This window comes from Thermobia domestica, chromosome 13, assembly GCF_964235325.1.
Source record: "Thermobia domestica chromosome 13, izTheDome1.hap1.1, whole genome shotgun sequence".
Lineage (NCBI taxonomy): Eukaryota > Metazoa > Arthropoda > Insecta > Zygentoma > Lepismatidae > Thermobia > Thermobia domestica.
In genome coordinates, this window is record NC_137466.1 from 142,779,444 (window position 1) to 142,806,122 (window position 26,679).

The 26,679-nt window shown below is 34.6% G+C and overlaps 1 protein-coding gene across 1 annotated transcript in view; it reads left to right on the forward strand.

Annotated features, from left to right (window-relative positions):
- The first annotated feature begins 2,527 nt into the window (after positions 1–2,527).
- Positions 2,528–26,679, forward strand: part of LOC145667803 (cytochrome P450 6l1-like) — a 39,267-nt gene continuing 15,115 nt past the window's right edge. Inside the window, exon 1 of the mRNA XM_081735236.1 lies at positions 2,528–2,620. Coding sequence (XP_081591362.1) covers positions 2,528–2,620 — 93 coding nt within the window. The remainder of the gene's footprint in view (positions 2,621–26,679) is intronic.

Here is a 26,679-nt window from a genome sequence, read left to right on the forward strand (position 1 = left end):
GAGACGTTGAAAGACGAAAAACCATTTGCGAATTGCTGCTTCAACGACAGCGCAGAAAGGGGTTTCTGCATCGAATTATTACGGGTGATGAGAAGTGGATCCATTACGAGAACCCTAAACGAAAAAAGGCCTGGGTGAAACCAGGTGAACCAGGTCCATCACAACCAAAACGAGATATTCACTGTGCAAAGGTTATGCTGTGCATATGGTGGGATATGAAAGGTGTGGTGTACTATGAGCTGCTGCAACCGGGTGAAACTATGAACGGAGAACGTTATCGACGACAATTAATGCGTTTGAAGCAAGCTCTGGCCAGAACACGACCAGAATGGGAGAACAGACATGATAAACGTATTGTTCAACATGATAACGCTCGCCCACATGTCGCAAAACCGGTCAAAACCTATTTAGAAAATGTCGGATGGGAAGTTTTACCCCACCCGCCGTATTCACCAGACGTTGCTCCTTCGGACTACTACTTGTTCGATTGCATGAACAACGATTTGATTCGACAGCGGTTTACTTCTTCAGAAGATATCGAAACATGGGTCTCTGACTGGATCGCTTCCAAGGATGAGGACTTCTTTCGCCACGGAATCCGTACATTGCCTGACAGATGGGCGAAAGTGGTGGCTAGCGATGGACAATATTTTTCTTAAGGTATTTATGTATTTTGTGTTTGTACTACAGCTTCAATGTGTGCGCACCAACCGCACGAATTAATTCCTAGACCAAATACTAAACATGAGAAATGTATATTTATTCAATAGACGACCGAATGGAACACTTCGGGGTTATTTTGTATATGTTAACAAAAAAATTTTAAATGCATTCCTTATCTGTATACAAACCATGTTTGTGCAACCAATGTAACGTATTATAGAACGAATGACTACAGAATCGCAATAGCACAAAATAACAAATTTGCGTGTTTTACTTTCAGAAGAGGTCACTAACCACAAAAGAAGCAGAAAAGAAAAAAAGACAATCACAGCTGTTATGTCCACCAAGTTATGTCCAGCATTCTACTTTCAGATACATTCATTTGTATTCATTTTTATAAAAGAAACATTATACATTGTACAAATATGATTTCATTTTGTTTTATTTAATTTTTATATTTACATGTAAGACTACTTATACTAGACAGATTTTCTATAGGCGGTTCAAAGTCCCAGAAAGGACAGCAAAATAGATCAACAGAATTACTATGTCCATATTGTTAAAATGGGAAAAATAAACCAGGTGAATGTTTTGTTGTCTGTTTCGCCAGTAGAAAATAACTCTCCTATAGTTAAACTTGCTTACCTTGAAGTGATCACCTTTAAAAGAAAATGGTTTTCTCATAAAATATTAGATTCTTGAAACATTCTTTTCAGAGTTAAATACAGTTAAACCTGTTTATGTTGGCCACGATCGGTTCAATTGAAAAGTGACCAACTTAGACAGGTGGCCAATTTACAGAAAATAAGTGTGATTCATGCTATTTTTAAAATATTATTTCTAGTATAACTTGATTGTAAAATTTTATTCAGCAATGGCACGATAGCTACTTTTAAATAATATATGCAAAGTAATCATAACAATATACAGTGCTAGAAGAAATTACTAGAGTATGTTTGGTATATGTACCTTTCTCTTCGTGAAAACTAATCTGTTACACTCAGTTTTTCGGATTGAAAACACAACACAAACAACCATAAAATAGAAATGTATTTAAGCAGTTTATTGATATTGATATTATAGTATAGTGAATTATTCAGATTGAAAACAAGAAAAGCAAAATTATTAGTTGAGCAATTTAAGTGCAGATTATATGACTTTTCTTCGACAGTGACAAATATTTTCTGTAGATATCCTTCGGAAAAAAATAGCAAATAGTTATTATACAAATTTATTCATAGTGGTTCATTCTAAACGTACTTCTTTTATTCTTCTTTTGGCACATATGCACATTCAAATTTTGTAGTTAACTACCTCTTGTTAATGAGCTACAATTGTTTCCCTAGGAGCAAAATATGTTTTGAAAAAATCTTAAGGGAATTCATATCTCGAAACATCCGATAGCTTCGGACAAGTCGTCAGGTGCCAATAGTTGACAATTGACATGGTTAGCTTTAACCTTAAGATTTCCGGAATTACTAAAGCTCACCACTGATGAAAGGAGCTGATATAGCTAAAGATTTTACTAAAATAGACAGGGTGAACAAATACGTACAACCATTTCCTGATTTCCTGTACCTGCTTTTTCACATTCTGAGGGTAGTGTTCTGGCCATTGACCTCCAAGAACAAATCGTGCGAGTCCATGCTTCTTAGTGTCCAGTCACAAATACAGAACATCTGCATCTCATATGGGAATATGAAAGAGTTCAGAAAAATAACAAAACGGTATTTTGCTGGTCCAGGGATTGCAGGTATATTTATCATTATCATCATAGGGTAAACATTTCTTTAATATGGCCAAATTCCAGGATAGACAGGTGGCCAACTTACAGAGTAATAAGTAACGAATGCCTTATGGGAAAATGCAGGTTCAAGACGAAACATTCTGTGACGACCAGGTGGCCAATTTAGAGAGGTGGCCAAGTTCACAGGTTTTACTTATAGCCCGTTTTCAGGTATTATGTATTTCCAGTTTTCGGTAGAGAACAAATCACTCGGCACTCGGTCGGGGTCGGTAAATAGAGGGAGAAAAGCCTTAAATCCAGTCCCAGATGTAGCTTTATACTACGACTAGCCTTCGGCTAGCTAGGGCTCCGCCCCTAGACTATTGCGTTCGCTTGGCCTACTGCGTCGCATCTCTTAAATCCACAATTCTACCGAATTAAAGTTTCTATTCCTATTTCATATATCTAAAAGATAAGATTTTGTATTCAAAATAAAACGACCACTTATATATGATGGAAATTTCTTCATCCCCCTTTAGACCCCTCAAAAATTAAAAGTATCCACTTCTGGCAACTTTCCTGTAGATTAGTTGCGGAAGGCAACAAACATGTCAAATTTCACCATTGTAATCCTGTCGGAAGTGCCTAAACATTTAAGGGTGTAGAAGACGTCTCATATAAATAACATGGGAAAGGTTTTTCAGTTCCCCATAAAACCACTCTAAATTTGGAACTTTTTTCTTTTAGTGATTTACTTAGGTAACGCTAGCGAAAACGTGCATTCATACCGAATTTCAAGTTTGCATTCCAATTCCAAGTACCTAAAATATGAGATTGTAAGTAAATAAAGGTCCATTTAAATAACATGAGGAATTTCTTCATCTCCTCTTTACACCTCCTAAAAAATTAAACATATTTACTTTTGGCAATTTTTCTGTAGGGTAATCCCACAAGGCTACAATCATGCCAAATATCATCATTGTAACCCTACAGGAAGTGCTCAATAATTTTGGGGTGTAAAAGGTGTCCTATATAAATAACATAGGAAATATTTTTCAGTTCTCTATAATATCACTCTAAATTTGGAAACTTATTTTTACTGATTTACTTAGGTAGGCTAACGACGAAACACAATTATAGAGAATTTCAAGTTTTTATTCCAATTCCAAATATGAGATTATAGGTCCAAGAAAAGGTCCGTTTAAATGACTTGCATAATTTCTTTATCTCCTCTTTACACCTCTTAAAAATTAAAAATATTCACTTTTGGCAATTTTCCTGTATCGTTAGTCCCAGAAAGCTACAATCATGTCGAATTCCAACTTTTCAAATCAACCAGAAATATCCCTTTAATTTATGGCAATTCATGTAGTTTATATAAAAAGAAAAATATAAAAAGTAAAATCTCCTCGGAAACGCCTTCCGTGAGAGAGCCAATGGGATGTAGTCGCTCTGATGGCAAGAGACCTGACGGAATGTCTTTGGTGCCTTGGAAACGAGGGAAGGCTTTAATATGGGATTTTACTTGTACCGATACCCTAGCCCCCTCTAATCTTCCTTCATCTTCCACAAAAGCTGGGACGGTTGCAAGTCGCAGGGAACATGAAAAGAGACGAAAATATAACAACCTCTTGGACAAATACCACTTCGTCACCATAGCCATCGAAACTTGTGGGTCCTGGGGTCAGGAAGGTCTAAACTTCATTAAGGAAATTGGACACCGCATAACTATTAACACAGGAGACACCCGAGCTTCATCCTATCTTATACAAAGAATAAGTATGGCGGTGCAAAGAGGGAACGTAGCAGCGATGCTAGGAACTCTCCCTCCGGGAAAAGCTTTGGACGAAATTTTCCTTTTGTAATCACTCTCCTCTCATTTATGATATTAGTCTTAGGAAGTAACTTGTTAGAAGAAAAAGAAAAAAATATGAAATAGTTCTTGTTCATGTAGAGTTGACAATTTATATCTAAAATCAGAATAGCATATGTGAATTTGTATGTATAAATCCTAGACAAATAAGTTGAAAAAAAAGTAAAATATACAAAAATGAAAAAGAATAATTATTCTTTGTAGGAGCAACTATTAAAATGATTGTTCTAAACAACAGTGTGTATATATACTTCCTGAGTCCGTAGTGATGTAGACTTTAGAGTATCATTATTTATTATTTCGTTGAAAATTGTGTGTTTAGATCGCAGCTTTTCTTCTTTCATCTAATTTTGAGTACTGACGAAAACTTTGCTACTATGATTTCCGACAGTGTGGGACTTTTATCTAATGAATACTGTAACATCTATATTTATGGTAAGCAAATTATAATAGACAAATACCATGGTCAAATTATATGTTGTGAAAACGTCATATTATGATATCAGAAATGTGTTGGACCGTTGAGGGTCAAAGTTGAGAATGCGTTTATTGTTATTTGGAAAGAAAATTATGAAAGAAAATTATATCCAGTTTCTATGCGCTATAGGAAAGAAAGAAATCTCATTGCTGTACAACGTTTGTGATTTCTTGTAAAAAAAAGTTGTGAAACTGAATTTCTACAGTCCTCTTTTAAAACCAACATAATATTATTCAGGGAGTTCTGCCCAGATCAAAACCAATAATAGTCTTACCGTGCCAGGTCTGGGCTATGTTGTAGATGCCTTAAAACTTTCCAGCCAAGTTCTTTCAAATTCTAGTGAGTTGCTAAAGATGTATCAATATTGTATTGTGTGGTGTACTACACTCTTTCTGCTAACCAGTTCCGACCGTTTATTTTGAGTTGGTAGATACACTCCCACTCTTCAAAAATGCTTCTATTCGCACATTGTTGTGATAGATTATCCACTTTTCATCACTTGTGATCAACCGCTTCAGTAAGGGCTTGAGATCATTTTCTTTCTGTAGAGATTAACAGCTAGAAATTCGATCGAATATGTTTCTGGGTTACATCTTATATCACCCAAATATCGAGGTTTCTTCAAAAGCTTTATGACTATTTGGTGACGGATGTTTAGGTTATTGGAAATACCATGAGGCTTACCACGATCTTGTTTGAGTTTTTCAGAATATCAGCTAATTTTGTGATTGATAACAGACTACGAAGAGCATTTCAGACATAGAAATTTCCAGAGCAAAAGTGACTCTATCATTTTTGACTGTTGATCTCCCATAAACAACACAACTTTCTTCATAGGCCTCCGCCGTATTTATTATTTTATCGAAATAAAAATGTAAAATGTAGCTCTATTCCATGGAATGTTTAGTTCTTTTACGGCGCAATACTTTATGTCTGATTATAAGAATTACATCAGCGTTTGCACATCTACAAACTTGCTTCTACTGTCAGCTGTCGAGTAGCATTATTCGTCACAAACTACGACTCATATAGCCTTGGGTTTGGGACATTAGCGCCATCTAATGAGCAAAATATTCACTGCTTTTGAGGTATCTTGTTTTTGTAATAATATGTAATAGTTGCTATTTCTGAAGAACTTGATTGTAAAATGAATTTCAAACTAAATAAAAGAATAATACATGCAATTCCTTGGAAAGTTTATTGTAGCACTGGTAAGATAAATCTGACAAAAGTTGGGTGATTTTCCCTCCCTGTGATGTTTCCTTAACATGGGTTTCGCCCTGCTATTTCTGCTTATTTTCTTTCTCCCAAGCCATCTGTAAAAACGCGAAGAGCTCCTTGGATCATTCTGAACTGGACAAAATCTCAGACGATGAACTAAGTCGGAAAGTCTTCTTAAAATTCGACTATACTAAATAACATTTCATTATTGAAAAAATAGTGTATATGTTGATGCAGGGTTAAAAGTACAGAGGAACGTGGGGGACGCCGCTCACCTCCTCCTAAAATACGTATGGCGTTCCCCAGTTCCTAAAAATGTACAATGGGGAAAGATAGACAGGTGGACAGCGTGACGTTATACCGCTACCTACCGTCCCCCTAAATTTTCAGACCCACTTTTACCCCTTTGAGACCCTTTTTACCCCGGTTTATTAGTTAAGAGGCTAACCGTGAAGAAACATTAGTAAATAGTAAATCAGTTCGACAAATAAGAAAGAAGCATTTATTTTGATTTCCAGTTTTGAACAATCACTGTATTAACGATTATTTGATTTTTCTTTACATTGTCCATATTTATTCGTTCCTGTTACAGTTTCTATTCTTACGTGTTACGAAATGTATTTGAAAATACATAATAAACAAGTTTTTTTTTAATTTTCAATGATTAAATTTTATTGTTAAGTCTCTATATTAATATTTTATAACAATAAGAACAATGAAATTTAGACATGATTTGTAAGGAGCAAACGCAATTTGAATAAATATTATGTTACAGGTGAATCTAACAACATTTAAAGCTTAAACCTAAAATACTGTTAAATTTCTCTGAACGTTGATATATTATTTTTATTATGCTATTGTTCTATAATAACAAGTTTGTTATTTTTCAAAATTTTAGGGTGTTATAATCAGAAGTTTTTTGGAGCGACGAGTCCCCTCTTACTGAAGTAAATCTATAAAAAACGTTTTCAATTTGGTTGATCAGAATAAATTGTTCTAAATAATAATTAATTTTTATATTTTATTTACTTATGTATTTTTGAGAAATTACCATAAATATGTTAATTCATCCGCAGGATAAGTTCCAATCTATGAACCTCAAATTTCAGTTCCCGCTTACATCTAAAGAGATATAGAATTGTAAGCTTTCTTCTTTTGAAAATGCTGATGTTGATGTTATATTATACGGTATATTTTTCGGAAAGAGCAAAAAATGTGATTTAATGTTAATTATTGTATATTTCTCTCATTTTACTAATTACTAAATTCATTAGGGGTATTGTAAGTACTACTGTTAGACCTATCGGATCATTATTAGGAATATTTATGTCACTGTTAGGAAGGTTTGCGTATCATCGCTAGAAGGCAAATAATTTCAGTAGAATAAACATTATCAAACGGCATAAAATAGCAATTTTTTCAATTTTCTTGAAAAATATTAATGAGGAATCGCATTCTGCAGCATCATTCTGTTCAATTCAATGAAATCTACCGATAGCATATTTCTTATTTTCGGACATTTTGCCTGTTAAATGTTAGCATTATTTTAAAGCTAGAGCAATCTTTCCTATTTTTCCAGTAAATATTGTCAAAAGCCGTTTTCCTATTTCAATTACACGATGTTTCTGAATGTTACATGCTAGAAAAATGAGATGAAATCTTTGAGTTTTAGGTCCCACAATCATGCCGGTTAGGCTCAAGGAGGCGGTGATTATGAGAAATGAATGAAATGAAGGAAGTGGGAGGAAACGGGAGAACCCCGAGAAAACCCACGAGCACGGTGTTTATTCACCACAAAGTCCAGACGGCGGGAGCTGGGATCGAACCAGAGACCCCAAGCACCGGAGGTGAACGCTCTACCACTGAGCCATCGCGCCCCCCTGTTACATGCTAGAATTTAAATTATTTTGCTACTTTAATTCTGTTTCTTTACGCGAAATTTTCTGTACATATTACAAATCTGTTCTAGACCTATTTGTAATTCGGTTGATTCTGTTTCTATGGATATAATTACGCAAAATTTTCTGTACATATTACAAATCTGTTGTAGACCTATTTGTTATTCTGTTTATTTATTTTTTTTAGAGGACTTCAATGAATTTTATTATAAAAACCTAAATACTAGCATTATTCATCACCGCACTTCCCAATCTCCCATCTCATCACACCAAACTGCAAACTTTTTGTCTAATAAAAAAATCGAATAAATTGCTTACTGTCTGTATTCACTTGATTTATTACCTAATGATTTCTTTATGTTCCCGCACAGGATGAATAAGATTCGTAGTGAGAGATTTGTGTCCCATAAACCAACTGTTGATGCATCTCAAACAAGCGGTTTCTCAAGTAGCAACTTCAGACTGGAAAATATGGTTTCAAAATTAGTTTGAATGTATGCAAAAGTGCATCGATCTTAAAAGTGTATCAATGTTCTTATACAGAACAATAAAACCATTTCCAGACCTTCACATGTGTTTTTTTATATATTAATTATAGAAACGTTTTCAGTAATTCTTCTGTGTTTGTGCAGTATGAATTGTGTTTTGTGATTTCAATATCCTTAACTTTATATGATTATTATATATTTTCATATCTATTTCAATACTTCTGGAGCCAGAACCTCATTTATAGCATTTGATGATCGATTAGTATACGGGAAATGTTTCCATTATATTAGTCATGTTGCGTTTTTTCGCACGGAGCAATTCAGAGGCTGATTTTTTTAAACAGGATACAGAATGACGCTCCAGTGATTAGCTAACATCAAGGTTATTTAACGGAAGCAAAAATAAGTAACTACATGAATTACCATAGTTAAGAAGAATAAAAGTAAGGCATTCACAAGGTGCAAACACTGGGTAAGCTGGAGTTCCCGCTTGATTGATAAAATTAGGCGCAAACAGCTCCACCTAAAATTAGGTGGTGAGGCTCCATAGACGGCTGAGTCAACAAAAAATTATCTTGTTTTCCTAGCATTCGATATTGTTTCCTAGAATTCGAAGGCAAGTTTCAACAGGCTTTTAGTCGTTATGCTCATAGGAATTTAGGGCTACCACGAGCTATAGGTTCATGAGAAAACATGCCTTCTCGTCTTCCTTTTCTATTCATCTATTGGATAGCTAATTTAGATCCCCACGCCCCGCACCTCCCGCGAAGAGAACGTGGGAAAATTTTGGTCCTGGGAACCCGTTGTTTCTATGCTCATACTCTTGGATGACTACCGGATCTTCATCACAGTTCGTTGAGTTATCACGACCGAAGCTTCTCAATTGATTGGTCTTCGTCTTTTCGTTTTGTATTGAATAGGTATCTTGCATAGCATTGGATAGCTATTTTAGACCTTCAACCAATCTTTTATATTCAGTGATCGAAGCATCCGAATTGATTGGTCTTCGTCTTTTCGTCTTGTATTGAAAAGCTATTTTGGACCCCAGTTAGCCCTCTGGCAAAGAATATATATATATTGATTGATTGACGTTAGGCCTCCCGTAGCGCAGCATATGATATATATCGTTCGAAACTCTTCATTTCGAAGCACTATAATGTTTTCAAGTGTTGAATGCTCTCTTTTTCTCTCTCTCTATCGCTCTCTCTCTCTCTCTCTCTTTCAACGAGAATCGAATTCGGACCAAAGTGGTGTTAAAACGTAAATAACAAACAAAAATAAATTTAAAAATACAGCATCACATTATTATTATTATTACTATTTAGGGGGATTGAAAGTGAAGCAGACAACTAACCTTGATTGTAGCTTCGCTAACTTACGATATAAAGGTTCTGTACACAAAAATCCACTTTGTTAGGGAACTGTGATCGAATTTGGTACTTCATGATTTTAGAGTTGAACTAGTCATTGCATGAAGAAAAAGAATTTCACGTATAAAGCACTTCGCATTGATTTTCGTTTTCACTACAGAAAGGATCAAATTAACTTAAAATATTTGATGGTTTCTCACCGACGGAAATCGAACTCAGAACAACGTTCATCACATGTCCGTGTTAGCTATTAGACCAGCTGGGGATGCTAAAAGAACTTAATAACGGAAAGATGGCCAGATGGAACAGCGGGGGAGCGCTTACATTTGGTGTATGAGGTCCCTAGTTCAACTACCGGATATATTAGCTCATGGTGCCCTTAGCATAATGGGCATAATCGTAGGACATTAAATAAGTTTGTGGGGGACAACATCGTGTCCGTTCATTCTCATGGGGTACTTCCGCTACATCTCATTATGTCATTTTATTTACCTTACTCATCCTTTGATCTTAGCCTAAAAGAGATATTAGTTGGCAGCTAAATTGAAAGATTTCATCTTTATCGTTGCACACAATTGATTTCCCGTTCAACGTTAGTAACATTCTACAGCTTAGTCGTGTTTCTGATCTTCTGTCTAGCATAGGAAATTTAAATTTTAATAAAAGTAAAAGAAACAAAAAATCGTCTTATACGTTCCTTAAGTATAATTACTTCGAACAGGAAATCATAATTCTGTGGCTTCAAATTTTGTAAGAATGTTTTAAATACACATTGGCATTCTACGTAATGCTGGTGTTTTTTCAAAGCAGATAAATTTTGTAAATAATGTCTCTAGTTCCTGTCCCATTCTCCTTATCTGAAACAAGGAAGAATTGCCACAAGAGTGGAAAGAATCAATCATTGTTCCATTTCACAAGAAAGACGACAAAACTGACTGTAATAATTATCGAGGCATTTCTCTTCTCTCAATATCCTATAAAATCCTTTCAAATATTCTATTAGCTAGACTGATCCCATACGCAGATGAAATTATTGGAGATTATCAGTGCGGATTTAGACGAAATCGATCAACTATCGACCAAATATTTACCATTCGCCAAATACTCGAAAAAAAGTGGGAATACAATACCCCGGTACATAAACTATTTATTGACTTTAGAAAGGAGTAGGACTCGGTTAGGAGAGAAAAATTATACAATGTTCTTACAGAACTTGGAATACCGAGAAAGCTAAATAGATTAATTAAGATATGTTTAAATGAATCCTAAAGTAAAGTCCAGGGAGGAAAATTTTTGCCCACGAGCTTTCATGTCGAAAATGCCCTGAATCAAGGAGATGCGTTGTCGCCATTATTATTTAACTTTGTTCTGGAATACGCTATAAGGAAAATCAAAAACAGCAACCAGGGCCTAGAGTTGAACGGTATTCACCAGTTATGGCACATTCTGATGATGTAAATTTAAGAGGGAATGATTGGAGAACAATAGAAAGAAATGCAGAGATCTTATTAAACGCTTGCAGGGACATGGGTTTAGAAGTAAATGCAGAGAAAAGTAAATACATGCAAGTGCCTCGGGACCGGAATACGGCAAATTATGAATGCGTCAGAATGTTAAATAATACTTTTGATAAAGTGGATAGTTTCAAATATGTAGGATCAGTATTAACATAGGAAAATCATATTCGCGAAGAATTTAAATGTCGACTAAAAGCAGGGAATTTGTGTTACTATTCGGTTCAAAATCTATTGTCGCTTATTCTATCGAGCAATCTGAAGCATAAAATATTCAAAACGATGATCATGTCTGTTGTTCTATATGGTTGCGAAACATGTTCGCTTACTCTGAGGGAAGAACATAGACTGAAGGTATTTGAGAACAAGATCCTGAGACGAATACTGGGATTCAAGAGGAACGGGAATGGGAATGGCGGAAACTTCATAACGAGAAACTACATAATTTATACGGTTTACCCAACATTGTTAGGGTCGTCAAGTCTAGGAGCCTTAGATGAGCGATTCATGTAGGTAGAATGGAAGAAAGTAGAAACGCTTCCAAAGTCTTAACTGGAAGACCAATCGGAAAACGACCATTAGGGAGACCTAGGCGCGGATGGGAGGACAATATTAAGATGGATCTCGCAGAGAACGGAATTCAAAGTAGAAACTGAATGCAGTTTGCTAAGGATAGAAGTCACAAGAGAGCTTCTGTGAACACGACATTGAACCTCCGGGTTCCTTAGACCATACAGTTAGTTAGTTAGTTAGTTAGTCTTTAGTTCCAGTTCGTTTAGTACGCTATATAAGACGTGGACCTACCGATTGACGTGGAATCCGAACTACGTGTCAAAATCGTAACGATATATGAGTCACCAGTCCAGCCTTAAGCAAATGATGTCGAACAGTCGACGTAGATATGGCAATACCACTGACAATGCTCCACCATTGAGCCAACGCTGTGTATGCTGCTATCCTCTCCGTTATGGACATCCGGACAACGTGTGTGCCATCTCGTTATGTGGCCACATTGGGAGATCCAGTTTCTACTCATCGCTTTGTACGAACCTTTTCTGTCGACTGCTTTCAAACACGAATCAGTGTCGTATTAGCACGTCCTGTACGAGCAGCAATGTCGACAAAACTGCTTCTTGCTGCAAAATCATTCTGCCCTGTTCGAACTCACTCAACTTGCCTCGTTGAGATTGTGCCATTTGGCTGTCAGTAAATGAGGCATACTGGTAGTTACCCTGTGTGTTTCCACTTTAATTGATTACTATCCACTACTTCCGTGCAACGTGCATTGACCTTGTGTGGTGCCGTTCCTATCACAGGCGAGAGGACACTGCTGAACATACGTTGGAGCCATCTGTCTGAAATTTTAATGACTTCTTCCTAGAACATCGTTAAAGATATTCTCAGAATTTGGATTCATTCGGGCCACTCGCTCTGATGTTGCAATTTTCACAAATGGAAGTATACATTACAGAAAACTCGATCAAAAATATTAAAGTATTTCCTTTTACCCGACTTCGATTCTACATAGTAAACAATGTAGATATCGCAAGCACCTTACAGTAGGCAAAACGTCTATATCAGAAGCATTTGAAAATAATATCCTCACTCACAAAGCCCAGGATTTTCAAAATAAAAACGTTTGAATGGTAGTATTCATCTCATTATTACAGGAGAGCATAAACGGAAACACAATAAAGAAGTTCGCAACAAGTGGCAATATTCAATGAACTTTAATATATATGCTCAGAAAACGTAAAACAACAGAAGTTCTCTATAAGCCTACCTCACTCAAATGTATTGTAGAAACAAGTACTATTCATGGCCTTACAATGTATAGCAGTCTCTATGTATAGCAGGCTGTTACTTCTGGTTTCAGTACAGAAATAAAGACACATATAACAGCTATTACTCGGACGATCAAACCTTATATAGAGACAGAGAACCACAGAAGTTGGCATTCTTTAACACTTCTCATCTTAATAATAGCACAATTAGAAGTCTAAACTTACAGATTCGTAATGATTAATTTTAAGATATGAATACACTGGTGCGGCATTTGTTTCATTCTGTTGCTACTATTGATTTATTTTATATTGGGAGGAAGGGAAGTTTTAAAATTCTAAAACCTGTCAATAGCATTCCACCTTTGGCTAACAAATGCCAGTAAAATGGTGTAAAATATTTCTATTTGAATTGTTTCTTTATATACTAGATTATTATATTTACAATGAAAGAAACCATTGTATGCTCGTAAACACTATACTACTGATTCATGCATGCTTTACTTCGACTTTTCACATTCTTATTTCCATAATTGTTTAAGTATATCGAGAACGAGAGCTAAGTTTAAGGCATTCGAAGAGTGCTAAGTCAAATGGAAAGTGATATTTAATATTGTGTAGTTTATCTTTTCTTAAAACGATTTTTAATGCAGATCAGATATCCATATTTTCTAACCAGTATATGGACTGAGTATTTATGATTATACAGTGTCAAGGTTAATTTTAATGAAATGTTATTGTGTAATGTGACATCCTGGTCATTAGCATTAAGAAAACTAAGAGATCAAAAGATATTCACATAGTTATGAACCAAAGTCGTACTTTAGGAAAAAATACGTATTTAATATATTTGTTTGTTCAACACATCATGAAAGAGGTAAAACATTGCGTGAAATGTCAAAGTATTATATATATATTATATATTACGAAGCAGTTTATATAATTGCTTAGTTGTATTGGATCAAGGATCTCGTTCGTAAGTATAAGTTCTAGGTCTAGTATTGGATTACCTTTACAGAAAATACTAATGATGATGTGGGCTATTTTGTATTACCATTTAACAATCATTAATGAACTTTTATACAAAGATAACATAGTTTGATAATTATTTAAGAAATAATAAGAGAGATTTGAAAATAGTCAGAGAATAAGAAATTGAATTTTTCTTTATTTTATAAGAACATCCCTAATTAAACTTTTTTTTATAAAAGTTGATATTTATGTTATTTATACAAGCATTCTATTCTTGATTCTATCGTGCATGACCTTGCAAGTGATAATATCAAAATATATATTCAAATATGTCTTTTCTCAGTAAATACATAGGCATTATATTTAAGTTCTAAGTTCCCGTATTTTTACTTTTACTAATACCTTGCCTCATAAAGTAGAAATATTTTATCACTTTAAAGTGAAATTTCAATTCATTAGTATCAGTACATTGGCACCATGATTATATGGAAACCAAGAACGCATGTTTAGGGGTAGGTTGATCATTGGAAAATTGTTGACGCAAAAATGGCTCGACTGGCCAGTGAAGTTCAAGGAAAATCCTTCACAGTATTGTCAAAAACAGACAAGAATTCCTAGAGTCGTGGTATGTTGATTAGGAAACATGGGAGATCACTTCAGTTGTTGCCACGAAGAAAAAATTGTATTTGGAGCGTACGATGACCATGAAATGTTTCTTAATAAAACTCTCCAGGCATGGTCGCTTCTTGGTCGTTTTGCTTGCAATGAGTTGGAATAACTTAGAATTCAAAATATATTGCTAAAATGTAGCCGTAACTGTAGAGCTCTCTGGAACACAACAGTGTGGATTATACGTCTGCACTGTTCCCAAACATATATCTGTTGTAGCCATAACCTGAAATTTGTTGAGTAGGGAGAAGTTTATAAGCTTGCGTTGTGTCGACTGTAGTCTTGTTTATAAAGTTAGAAGTGGTTTTAATGTCTCTGACATTTCATGAAAAGCAAGCGCAATTCATGCCGTCATCATGTGTTGGCATTAATTGACATATTGCTACTTACGCAGAGTGCCTTCAAGGAATTCATCTTAAAGAAATGTTCGCGTTTTCAGATCTTCATTTAGAACAGTCAAAATAGATCGCATGGAAATGCTAAATCCTAGGATAATATTACACACGTCTAATTGACGGTGCTTATTACCACTTTTATGCAGTTGAGCGACACGTAGTTCAAACTTGTCGGTATTCGAGGTAGCTTGTGTTCGTTATCAGACAATCTTCGACCTCTCTTAAACTTTTTCATCCACCATGTGTGACACAGATAGTGTCTGATGAAGCCAATAAGTTCAGTTAGTTGGCGAAACTGTCACACATTTATTATTTTATTAGTAAACTTTGATTTGCTCAGCGATTTCTATTTTTAGTGTAAATTATTTAAGATAGGAAAGTTAGTATGAACCAGTTAGCTAAAAATTGTTAATCTTTCACCTATAATGTGTGTTTATCCAGAAAATGTACTTACGGAGGTTGTTCATCAGAATATTTACTTACTGGTCAGATCAGAGTTGAATCTATACGTTTACTGTAAACAGCTAAAATGTCTATCTGTGTTTCTCATATCTCCAGAACAGTTCAGATATCAAATTCCATTAAACGACATTATGACCTTTACGTTTATTGTAACGCATTTATATAATTTTATGCAGCACTTAGATAAGCAGGTTTTTACAGTATACCTTTTTTTATTAGAACCTATCGTAGAATGTATCATTTTCAATCCCTTCTAACATTATTAGTACTTGTTAAAAATCCATTATATTATGGCCATGCGATACTTTCGATACGCTTTGACATGCACATCTCAATTGCCTTATTACTGTTGTAGAGGCGTTAAAAATTAGGACGTTTATGGATTTTGTGATACTACAGCATTTTTATAACACTGTATGTTGTGTACTGTATTTTATTATAAGTTTTTTTTAATATGTAGATTTGAAGTATGTAATAAGCTCGACGGATAACTTGAAACCCGAACAACATTATGTGGGGTCGGAAACACTACTAATCATGTAGTATTGTAGATGTTTCCAACAATACCTACTCTCGAAGATATCTATCCTACAAACTTGAATATTTTTTGCTCTAATAGTTTAAAAGTTACGACGGTGTTTCAAGATAAATGGTTTACTCAGTACAAATGCACAGATTAGAACATTTACCTTAAAACACGTTTGTAACATTTAAGCTTATGGAAAAAAAATACCATGAAATTTTGTTCCAAGCAAATACATGTAGTAGGAGTTCATATGGTGCATTCTGCAATACCATTGAGTTCATTATGATCTGTGATATAAGATATTTTCAACCGCTATTCTTTGTAGTTCTGATACTATTTTTTACCGTAAATTGTGCTGTTGATGATGATACATGTTAATCATTGTAAGTATGACGATACTTGATAATTAATAAAATATATATTTTGAGTTTTCGATATTGTTTACTACGTTTATTTGAGTATAAGGTGTAAAATTTCATAAATTTTACTGTGTAGAATGTAACATTTTCCTTATTATGTAACGTTTTCGAAGTCTAGGTTAACCGAATGGCATTATATTTATTAATACACGAGGGTAATCAAAAAGTTAAAGTCAATCGTCTACTGTTGCCCTTGCTACATGAGGCCTATCATTGTTGTGGACAATCAACACCCCATTAGACAACATTCCTCGCCATTTTTTACGAACTCCAGGTTTCAATACTATTCATCATTTTACCATACGGGTGTAACTCCGCCAGGATGGTCGTTTAATATTGGAAAACAGCATTAGGATCACTTTGTTACAATACGGCTGATGTTGGAATTTATTGTGTACAAAAAACGATGGATGTATCAATTCCAGGTTTTGCTGCTTACTCTCTGTGTCATAGTGCTGATAACATGTTTCATCGGTTGCCACTATTCGTTCGAAGATACTAGGTTCCGATTCATTAGTGTTGGACAAACGGCAGCTATTACAATGCACTACGCTTGCTTTTGCTATTTTATTCAACTAGCAATTGTGGATGTGTGTACGTCCGACTAGTCCATGATAATACCAGAATGTAACATCAATATTTTTCTGTCTTGTAACATCATGACAATTATTTTCACCGAGAACATATGTAGAGATATATAGCCACAGAACTTGACACTCATTAAAAATTGTCGTCTTTTTTTATACACTGAGAAAAAAATGTAGGTGGCGTACTTAAAAAGATAGGTTACATGCGTAATTCCCGTAGCTTTTGGACTTAGCGTACAGCAGTCGTATAACTGACAAGCATGTTTCATAATACTTTAAGTATAAGTGTTCCATCTATACGTACTTTCTGTATGAAACAATGTAGGTGGTCAGGATTTAACATACAAATGGACGTATATAACATATAGCTGACGAAGGTAACATAAGTATATGAAAGTATAGGCCGCATCTCAGGAGGTTGCAAGTCTACGGAATTCGATCTTCGCGACCCTTCCAGCTGAGTTTCTCCACCCACTCCCGGCTGTGAAGATTTTTTCAGGGTGGCCAGTCTTATATATACAAACACACGACTAACTCTATTTCTTGAAATGGAAGGGTCTTGGAGAAAACGAAGCAAAGGAAGGGCAGATAGTGTTAGGTGTGTGCATTGTCCATTCTCAACATGACACTTGACACAATCTGTTTCACATTTATCACATGGCTACTGGTTCACATTTGTAAAGAATACTCTCATTTCACGATAATTTAGAACTCGTTTTAAGTCCTCCCAGTGAACTTTTTTAAGTGTGTATCCATTCGTGCTTCAAGATAAAGGATTATCTTCTCACTTATTGACAATTCATCCATAGAAAATATCCTACAATATAGAAAAAACTAAGAATACTAACTGCAACTTTTTCGTTTCATTTGACCGAGATCCCGCCTCTATGTTGGATACCAAATGCCCAAACTCTTCCTGTTTTCCTTTTTCATATCAGACAAATACTGGGACCGACACTTAGAAAAGCTTGAACCACTTTCTTCCTCATTTTATGTCATAAAATGTAAGCAGGTATTTAGACTTGAGATAAAAGTATACGTGCAAGATGCCAACAAAGGAAACAATGTGAAGTTTAGTCTAGTGGCATTTTGATGTCCAACAATCGCAAGTTTTCTCACCTTTCTACATATGAACTTATACATAAGAATATTAATTAAATAGATAAATGCAAAACATTTTCTAAGACACCCCCCTTCAAAAAAAAAATGTCTTGATCCCGGTCGTGTGGTAAGAAAGTTCTTTAGAGAACTCTTTTTATTGCACTTATTAGACATAGCTGTCCGTCAGATCGTTGCACGGGTTTTGCTCTATCGTAAGTTCCTCTTAGTTATTTTATACTTATCCACGGGGGTCTAGGAGGGCCGAACCCCTAAAATGTTCACGGTAGGTTTGCAAATGAACTATAATATGTAGATGAACTATAATATGGTTGGATCGAGCCTCCGTAATTTCTACCGCCCACCCCCTACATTTTTGGTCTGGCTACCGGACTGGCCTTTCCCATTAGTTATGATTTAGTCTAGCGTTGAAGAAGTCTTTGGTTTTATGTGAGCCGCAAACTGAAACAACATAACCTAAAAGGATGAACTCGAAAAAGTTTTCTAATTACTTTTCGTTAGTCATAAACAAAGCACCACTCCATAATCGAAAAAAGTAGTGTATATTATATTTAAGATAAAGAGGCATATATTTAAGATATGATGGCTGAAATTAAAGAAAGGTTTTTTTATTGCTGCGGGTGGGGTGGTTATAATGTATGTAATTGCTTGCATTGTATTCCATTTTTAATCCTTTTTTGTTCATCCCTTAAAAAGCGAGCATTTTTAAAAAGTACTCTTAATTTGTAATTTATTTCTTATATCAGAATGTTAGTAAATATATTGTACGTTAAAGGGCTTATATTTAGAGTATGAACAGAAATATCTATTGATTGTTACCTTTCTGTTTCTGCTCGAGTTTTTTAATTACTGTTTTTCACTAATCTTTCAGAATGTCTCATTCCGTTTATTACTAAATTCTACTGCTTGTTTGTATGCCTGATAAGTATTTCTATTAATGTGTATATAATTATAATCAGTGTGAAATTTGTTCAGATTCCGAGTCAAATCTGATCAAGTGCCCCTAAATTTGCCCTTATTAGCCAAATGGAAATGGAAATGATCAACTGAAATGGATAATTTTGGATCAAATCGCTCACGTTGGTAAATTGTTGGATAGTTGTTTCATAACCGTAATTATAAGTATCTCGATACGATATTAAAAAAAGAAAGGAAGTTATATTTTGAGTAACCATTGACAATTAGTTATTGAAATTTTGTTAACAAAACTAAAACTATTTTTTAAAAAAATGTTTGGAAAAACTTCCTTTAAAAACTATAGGCAGCTGTTACACCGACAAGATAAACATTTGTTGACAATTTCCTGTTTTGACCAATCAAAAGCAAACATTTGCATTCATGTTTCAACTACATACTATATGTATCCCAGTAACTACCCTTCAGTTGTGTATAAATTATCCCGATTTGCATTTCCATCATTAATGTTCGTAAGTGCTGTAAGAAAGTTTTGGGAACTGTAAGAATAACAGCTAATTCCTTTAGGTAATAAACCATGATGATATTCTTCTTCAGGAAGAAAACTAAGAAATTAACAAACGGGTAATCACCAAGAAGGACAGTAATCACAGATCCTGTTAAATTTTTAAGTTTAAAACTACTTTAAACTAAAATATGAGATAATAATAATAATAATAATAATAATAATAATAATAATAATAATAATAATAATAATAATAATAATAATAATAATAATAATAATAGTTGTTCGAGTCGATAATGAATGCTAGCTGCAAGAAGTATAAATTCAATGATGATGCGAGGTAAATTGATTTATAATTTTATTTTCTGACTATGGAAGTATCGAGAATGAAAAATGTGTCAAATAATTTGTATTTATTTTTTCAAACAATCTCTCCAGACTCTCCCTGTACTCTAATAAATTAAACTAGCGAAATGAGTAGCATATTTACTCTCAAATACAATATATTCATTGATGTTTTTCAAACGCTTTTTTTTCCCCTTCATTTTAAAGACTAACAGGAAGACGGAATTTCTCTGCTCTTTAACTGCTGGCTAGCCATGTGTCAGGTGTCACTGAAGCTTGATTTACAGCATCTCCTCCCACCAAATGATCAGAAGGGAGCATTTCTTTGGATTTCTACACAAGCATGGCATTCACCATATTCCTGGCAACTCTGAAAAAAAGTTTGCTTTTGGAGAATAATAAACTATCGTAGAACTTTTCAGAGGGCAACAACTATACCCTCTGCTCCCCGCTTCCTCACCCCGCACTTGTATTCTCCTCTGAAGGGGACAGTAATATACGGAAAACTGTTAGAAGTCAGACATCCTGTAACGACATGATGTAACATCTAAGGGCAGTACCTATGTTGCATACGGATAACGAATGTTACGAACTGATTTGTGTAGTAAGCAAAAGGATAATTTATATTTGTACAATATACCGCTGTCCAGAGAACGGATTTTTCTCTGTGTAGCACAGTTAGAAGTCTAAATTTACAGTTTGGTAGTAATTTATTTTAATATATGAATACATTAATGAAGCCTGTGTTTCATTCATGACTGCCATTAATTTATTATATATATAGGGAAGAAGTTATAAAATTATAAAACCTGTCAATAGGATTAGGCAAGTTCTTAACAAATACAGTAAAGTCTATCTTTATTTGGCATTGCTTGTTTATTTACATTCTTATGTGTAAAATTTAAAAACAAAATGTATCTTCTTACACTACAAACTGTACAGTACTGATTCATATATACTTGACAAGTGGACTTTTTCCTACAATTTTTATTTATTGTTTTCATCACCCTGCTTTTATTATACCTCCACTTTTTGTATAGTTCACCAGATTGATTTTCTTTTCTATTGGTGATTATGAATTTTAATGGCATTTTTAATGGCAACATTGCTATGTGGCTAATTTTGCTATTTGTTGGAATTTTCTTGCTGCAAATATACCACAAAGTTACAACTTCCAAGTAAGTGTATGATTATAAAGCAAATGTTACTCCTTGAACACACGAATAAAACTCTACCACGAAGAATCGAATTTAGATCTACGGTTTTGAAAGCAACTAAGCTAACCACTTATCCATAGAAACAGTTAACATCTTCCGATAAACAAATGTAATATCATTCAGAAATACATGGGAAGTCACAAGTTTACAACTGGAGTAAAGTTAGACTAAAAATGGATGCAATTTAGGCAGGTCTGAAAAGAGACTTATTTTTGACTAAGAAATTATTGAAGATTATGTCTTGTGAAGTTCCCATTAGTTTCTATGCTGTCTTAATCTCCTTCGTAAAGAGTTAACTAAACTGGAGACATATCAATATCCTTCTCTCAGAACAATTTGGTTTGATTGTATTGTTATTTGCTGACTGGTATTTCGTTACTAGTGAGCAGATTTTCCGAGTTCTATCTTTTTCTGGTAGTGTGTGCTGTGCATCTGTCTTTTAAGAAACTGCTGAATGTTTAGTTTGGTTACGTCCAGTGGAGTGCAATGTCCCGTGCGTATACAATAAACCTGACTTATTTTTTATGTGTGTGGTGAACTGAAATTTAAAACAAAAACAGCCTTAACCTTTAGTTAAAATGGCTTATGAACTGTGCTTGGTCACACATCGTCAGCTCTCTTTGGTAAATTACACTGTGCAACACGAAATCTGTCCTTTACATGTTTATCTGATGAATTTGTGCTTTAGAAAATGAAATCTGTAACTACTTTTTATGTATCACATAACTCGTACTTATGCATAATCAACAGTGTCACTATTCATTTTTGTGACCCCGAAAATTATGAATTCGACGCGAATATCGTTCGTATTTGACTACTTTTACATGTCACCTTCCTCCCTTATTGAGGACGGTTTCAGTGTCTAGCCCCTAACTATGCAGGAATTTCAATAAACTTAAGGAATATACCTATGAATTACCATCTGACCATCTGACCATCACATGAAATAAACAACTGTGCATGTGATCTTTTTCGAAGAGGAAATCGTTGACTACTTTTCAAATACCAATGTGGTGGTTTTTTTCGCTTTCCATGCTACAGATTGCCAAAGAGCTCAACGTCATCTTTACCATTGTGCTATGAATATAGGTTTTAATGGCATTTAGTTCACTGAATGCTCGCTTAGATGCTGTTCTCGTTACAGGAACAGTGAGATACAGTTATAAGTAAGTTGGTGTCTAAACAAATAAAAACACTACTAGCAATGACAATTATTTAGGAATGGAACTTCAGCTAATTTATTCTAACTTTAAATTTAACTAAATCTTTTCCTTTATTACTGTCCGTTAAAGTTCTTGGAGCAAAGAGGTGATAAATGTTTTGAGTAGATTTTACAGTCTACAGTTCGTTTACAACTTGTTTTTCTTCTAAGAATGAAATAGACATTTTAGACATTGGGGGAAAAGTGTGAAAATATAAAAACCTACAAACAGAAATTACGAAACTTAAATGGGCTCCCTTTTGCCGTGAGCCTTCCACACCGCGCTCCAGTTAGTTATGCCACCGTTCAGGGTGCATGATGCAGTTTTCCTTTTTAAGAACATTTACTAAGGCAGTAAGAGGTTTTTTTTTTTTTTTTTTTTTTACTGTTGTGTGAATTGAGTTGAATTCGGTAGAAATGTTTGATAAAGAAGACAATATACTCAAACACAAATAATCTTTTTCAAAGTTCTAATGGAAAATGAATCAAATTTCTTTAATATGTTACGTTTTTGAAGAGGAAAAGAGCAGAAATTTATTACACATTCTCATAATGGTGTCATTTGGATGAGAATTTATAACTTACAAACAGTCATATTTAAATCATGACTTATTAGATGAGGGGTTAGTGAACGAGATTTCTACACTGGGGTTCCTGAGTTCAAATATTATCCATTTTTTTTTTACTGTTTTCTTTTAGCTACACTTAGTTTATGCATTCCAGATCTTCAAGATAAAAGCAAATACAATAACACCTAGTGAATTAAAGGTAGCTACAAAGTTGAATGTAGTATTATTTTCAAAGGTGTAAGATAATGGAAAGCATGTATTAACGTGTCATATTTGAAACGAATGTCAGCTACAATCAATTCACTGGCTGTTGATTCAAGCGTGAACATCTAAATGCATAAACTAAGTGTAACTAAAAGGAAAAAGTAACAATGGATTTTTTATTATCGCCCGACTATCGTCTTTGTGAAAAAATTCAGCATGATATGACGTAGGGAAATGAATTACATTTAATATCAACATTGAAACACCGTAAGTTAAGAAGAGAATGTAATAACAAATATCATATTTGAATATAATTTCGTCTTAAACTACTTGTAACTACATTTATTTCAAAATTGAGTTTCTCGATTGCACAGTATGAACCTGGCTAGAAGAAAAAGTCAATAAGAATGGTCAGGATTCGAACCTAGGACCATCCAAGTAGGAATCCCTTAGATTAAACATTCATGTAACATACAATGACGCAAAGTATTTGGCATTATTTTATCATACAATTCTATCAAATATAACTTAATCAACACAATAAGAATACATTTTACTGACTTAAAAAGTGTTCCTGAACAAGGGGAAGTTCATTAGACACCCTATAACTAAACTACAAGAGGTCTGCATCCCGTCTGAACGCCACATGCACCGAGCCAACGTTTGGAGCATCCCATTCTAGTAGGTAAAGGAAAAGTATGTGACATGCTGCCTAGAGCTCTCCGTAGCTTAGTGGATAAAGTCATGTATCGATAACTAAAAGGTTCGTGGCTCGGAAGCTAAAGATTTTTTAAATTCTTAATTCACCAGATCTTAAGATCTTTCTCTCCCTTCGTAATCATCTGATGCTCTAAACAGAATTCTCCATCTTAATTCAACATCTGCCTAATGTGATCCTCGCAGTTCGCAACCTTTCCTTCTTCTGTTTCACAGTCACAATTTTCACCATAATACGGATGCTGTCCTTTCATTTTTCTCCAATTCTAAACTTGTATATGTAAATCATTCATTTCTGTCTCCATATTTGAATCTCTCTTGAAACCAAATGTAAGTGCTCTAACAATGTGCTATATAGGTTTGTTTTTAAAAGAAGTGTCATTTTAAATTTTGCCCAGGTCCGTAGGGGAGGCGGAGATTCTCCGCCGACATAATAGTTTCATTTTTTTTATTAGCAAAAAATGAAATCTAATTTTCCGTCCCACTATTATGTGGGGAGGATAAAGGATACGATGACGATAAGTAATGAAGGAAATGGTGGAAGGAAAATTGGTAGGAAACGGAAGAGCCCAAGCTAACGGTGTTTGTCCACTAAAAGATTACTTCGCGCGAGCTGGGAACAAACTTTTTTTTATTATATTACTACACATTTGATCAAACAATATGTACTTTTCAAGCTCAAGGGAGGGGCAATTACTCCCTTCTGTCCTGCCCAAATTACGACAACTGGAACATTTGCTTGCAATTACTGACAAGAAATTAATAACACTAATTCCTTTCAGTAGTGTTTAGAGCTCTGCACGCCCATTATAAACTTTGGCTAGAACAAAACCTACTGTCATGATCAACAATTTGGATAGCATTTACAACGAGCATCTTCCTAGGTTGGTGTGATATTCAGCCTTTGAAGAAGGGAAAGAATGCAAATAATAGTGTTTATGAAGCTATGGGAACATTTTGTGGCGTCTTGTTTTATTCATTCTCTAGAAAGGCATTTCTGAACAAACGAATGAAAAAGGCAGTTTTAGAGCTATAAACCTTGTAAACTTGTTCCTGTTTTGTCCAACTGAATGGAAAGAGTACATTTCGTCACACACCGCTTTAGACAAGGAGAGGTGGAAGAGGGGAAGTGTTGTGTTGAATACCGGAAGTAACTAGTCGATGAGAAGTATATTTCGGAATGCATAAGCACACGGCGCAAGAGTTTGTTCCTAAGTTGGACTTAAACTTTTTGTAACATTTTCTATGCTTCGAACTGTACCTAAAATTTGGGAAAGCATTCAAGAAGCAGTTGATTCTACTGGCTGTGGAATTTTGGAAAGACGGTGCCAAGAATTAGACTATTAGATTGGTGTGTTCCGAACTACAAATGGTACAAATGATATCGAGCATCTTTAACGTGGAATATAAGACTTATGTGTTTAGAAAAGAAAACAAACTTTTTGAGTGTTTCTTTCATTTAACATAAGTTGCTTTTTTTGTCACTAAATAAACGTTAGTTATTAACCTTTGAAATCTGAGAGACCATTAAAAATAGCCTTGTAAATCAAGTAAGTTTCTTTCTACTTATCCACGTTTTGTAAATTTGTGACATATACAAGATGTGATGGTCATTTGTAATTTTACATGGTGTGGAATAGTGACTTGTCACGTGATACTTAACGAGCAAATCAGTCTATTTGACCTTTACACTTCCAGCGAAGATGTTTCTAGTTGCAAAGCAAAATAACACTTCTTTCCATACAGTAATGGTTTACCATGGTAGTATTGAAGTAAAAATGAGAGCAATTTCATTTTACCTGTATATAAGACAATTTGTAAACACTGAACATGAATTTCATATATTTTTTTTTAATTTCAAGTGTATTTCTCAACATATATAGCTTATTATCAACCTCAGATAACGTAGAATGATATTTATTTTCTTTCATTTACATCGCCAACTAGTAGGATAACGAAAGTACTTCAAGTAAAAGTTGCGTATTTTGGATCGCAGAATCCGAATCTGCAATGAAAATAGTTGGTTTGCATTTGGTATTTTAAACTTGCACCTCTTTCTTCCCTAGTGAAAGGTTGTTTAGATTAGTTTAATAGTTGATTTTAAAATATCTAAGACGAATTTCATTCTATCTTAAATAGCGAGTGTATTTGGCAAGGTTATGCTTTAGGAAAACTTGAATAGGCAGTGAAACAAAGAAAAGAAGAAAAAACAAATCTCTTTAAACAGCTAGCTAATCATTGTAAACTCTTTGTTACTCTGATGTTAAATCTACTTTTAATAGTTCTAGATTTAAAAATATGTATCATATTTAATGTTTATGAATTATATATATTTTTATATAATGTTTATAAAAATATATATCATGTATGCCTGCTGTTCTGTATGGTTGCGAAACATGGTCACTTACTCTGAGGGAAGAACATAGACTGAAAGTATTTGAGAACAGGATCCTGAGAAGAATATTCGGACCCAAGAGGAACGAGAAAGGAAAATGGCGGAAACTTCATAACGAGGAACTACATAGTTTATACGGTTTACCCAACATTGTTAGGGTCGTCAAGTCTAGGAGGCTTAGGTGGGCGGGTCATGTAGCTAGAATGGATGAAAGTAGAAACGCTTTCAAAGTCTTGACTGGAAGACCCATAGGAAAACGACCATTAGGAAGACCTAGGCGCAGATGGGAGGATAATATTAAGATGGATCTCGCAGAGATAGGAATACAAAGTAGAAAATGGATGCAATTAGCTAAGGATAGAAGTCAGTGGAGAGCTTTTGTGAACGCGGCACTGAACCTGCGGGTTCCATAGGCCATAGAGTTAGTTAGTTAGTTATAATGTTTTCGAA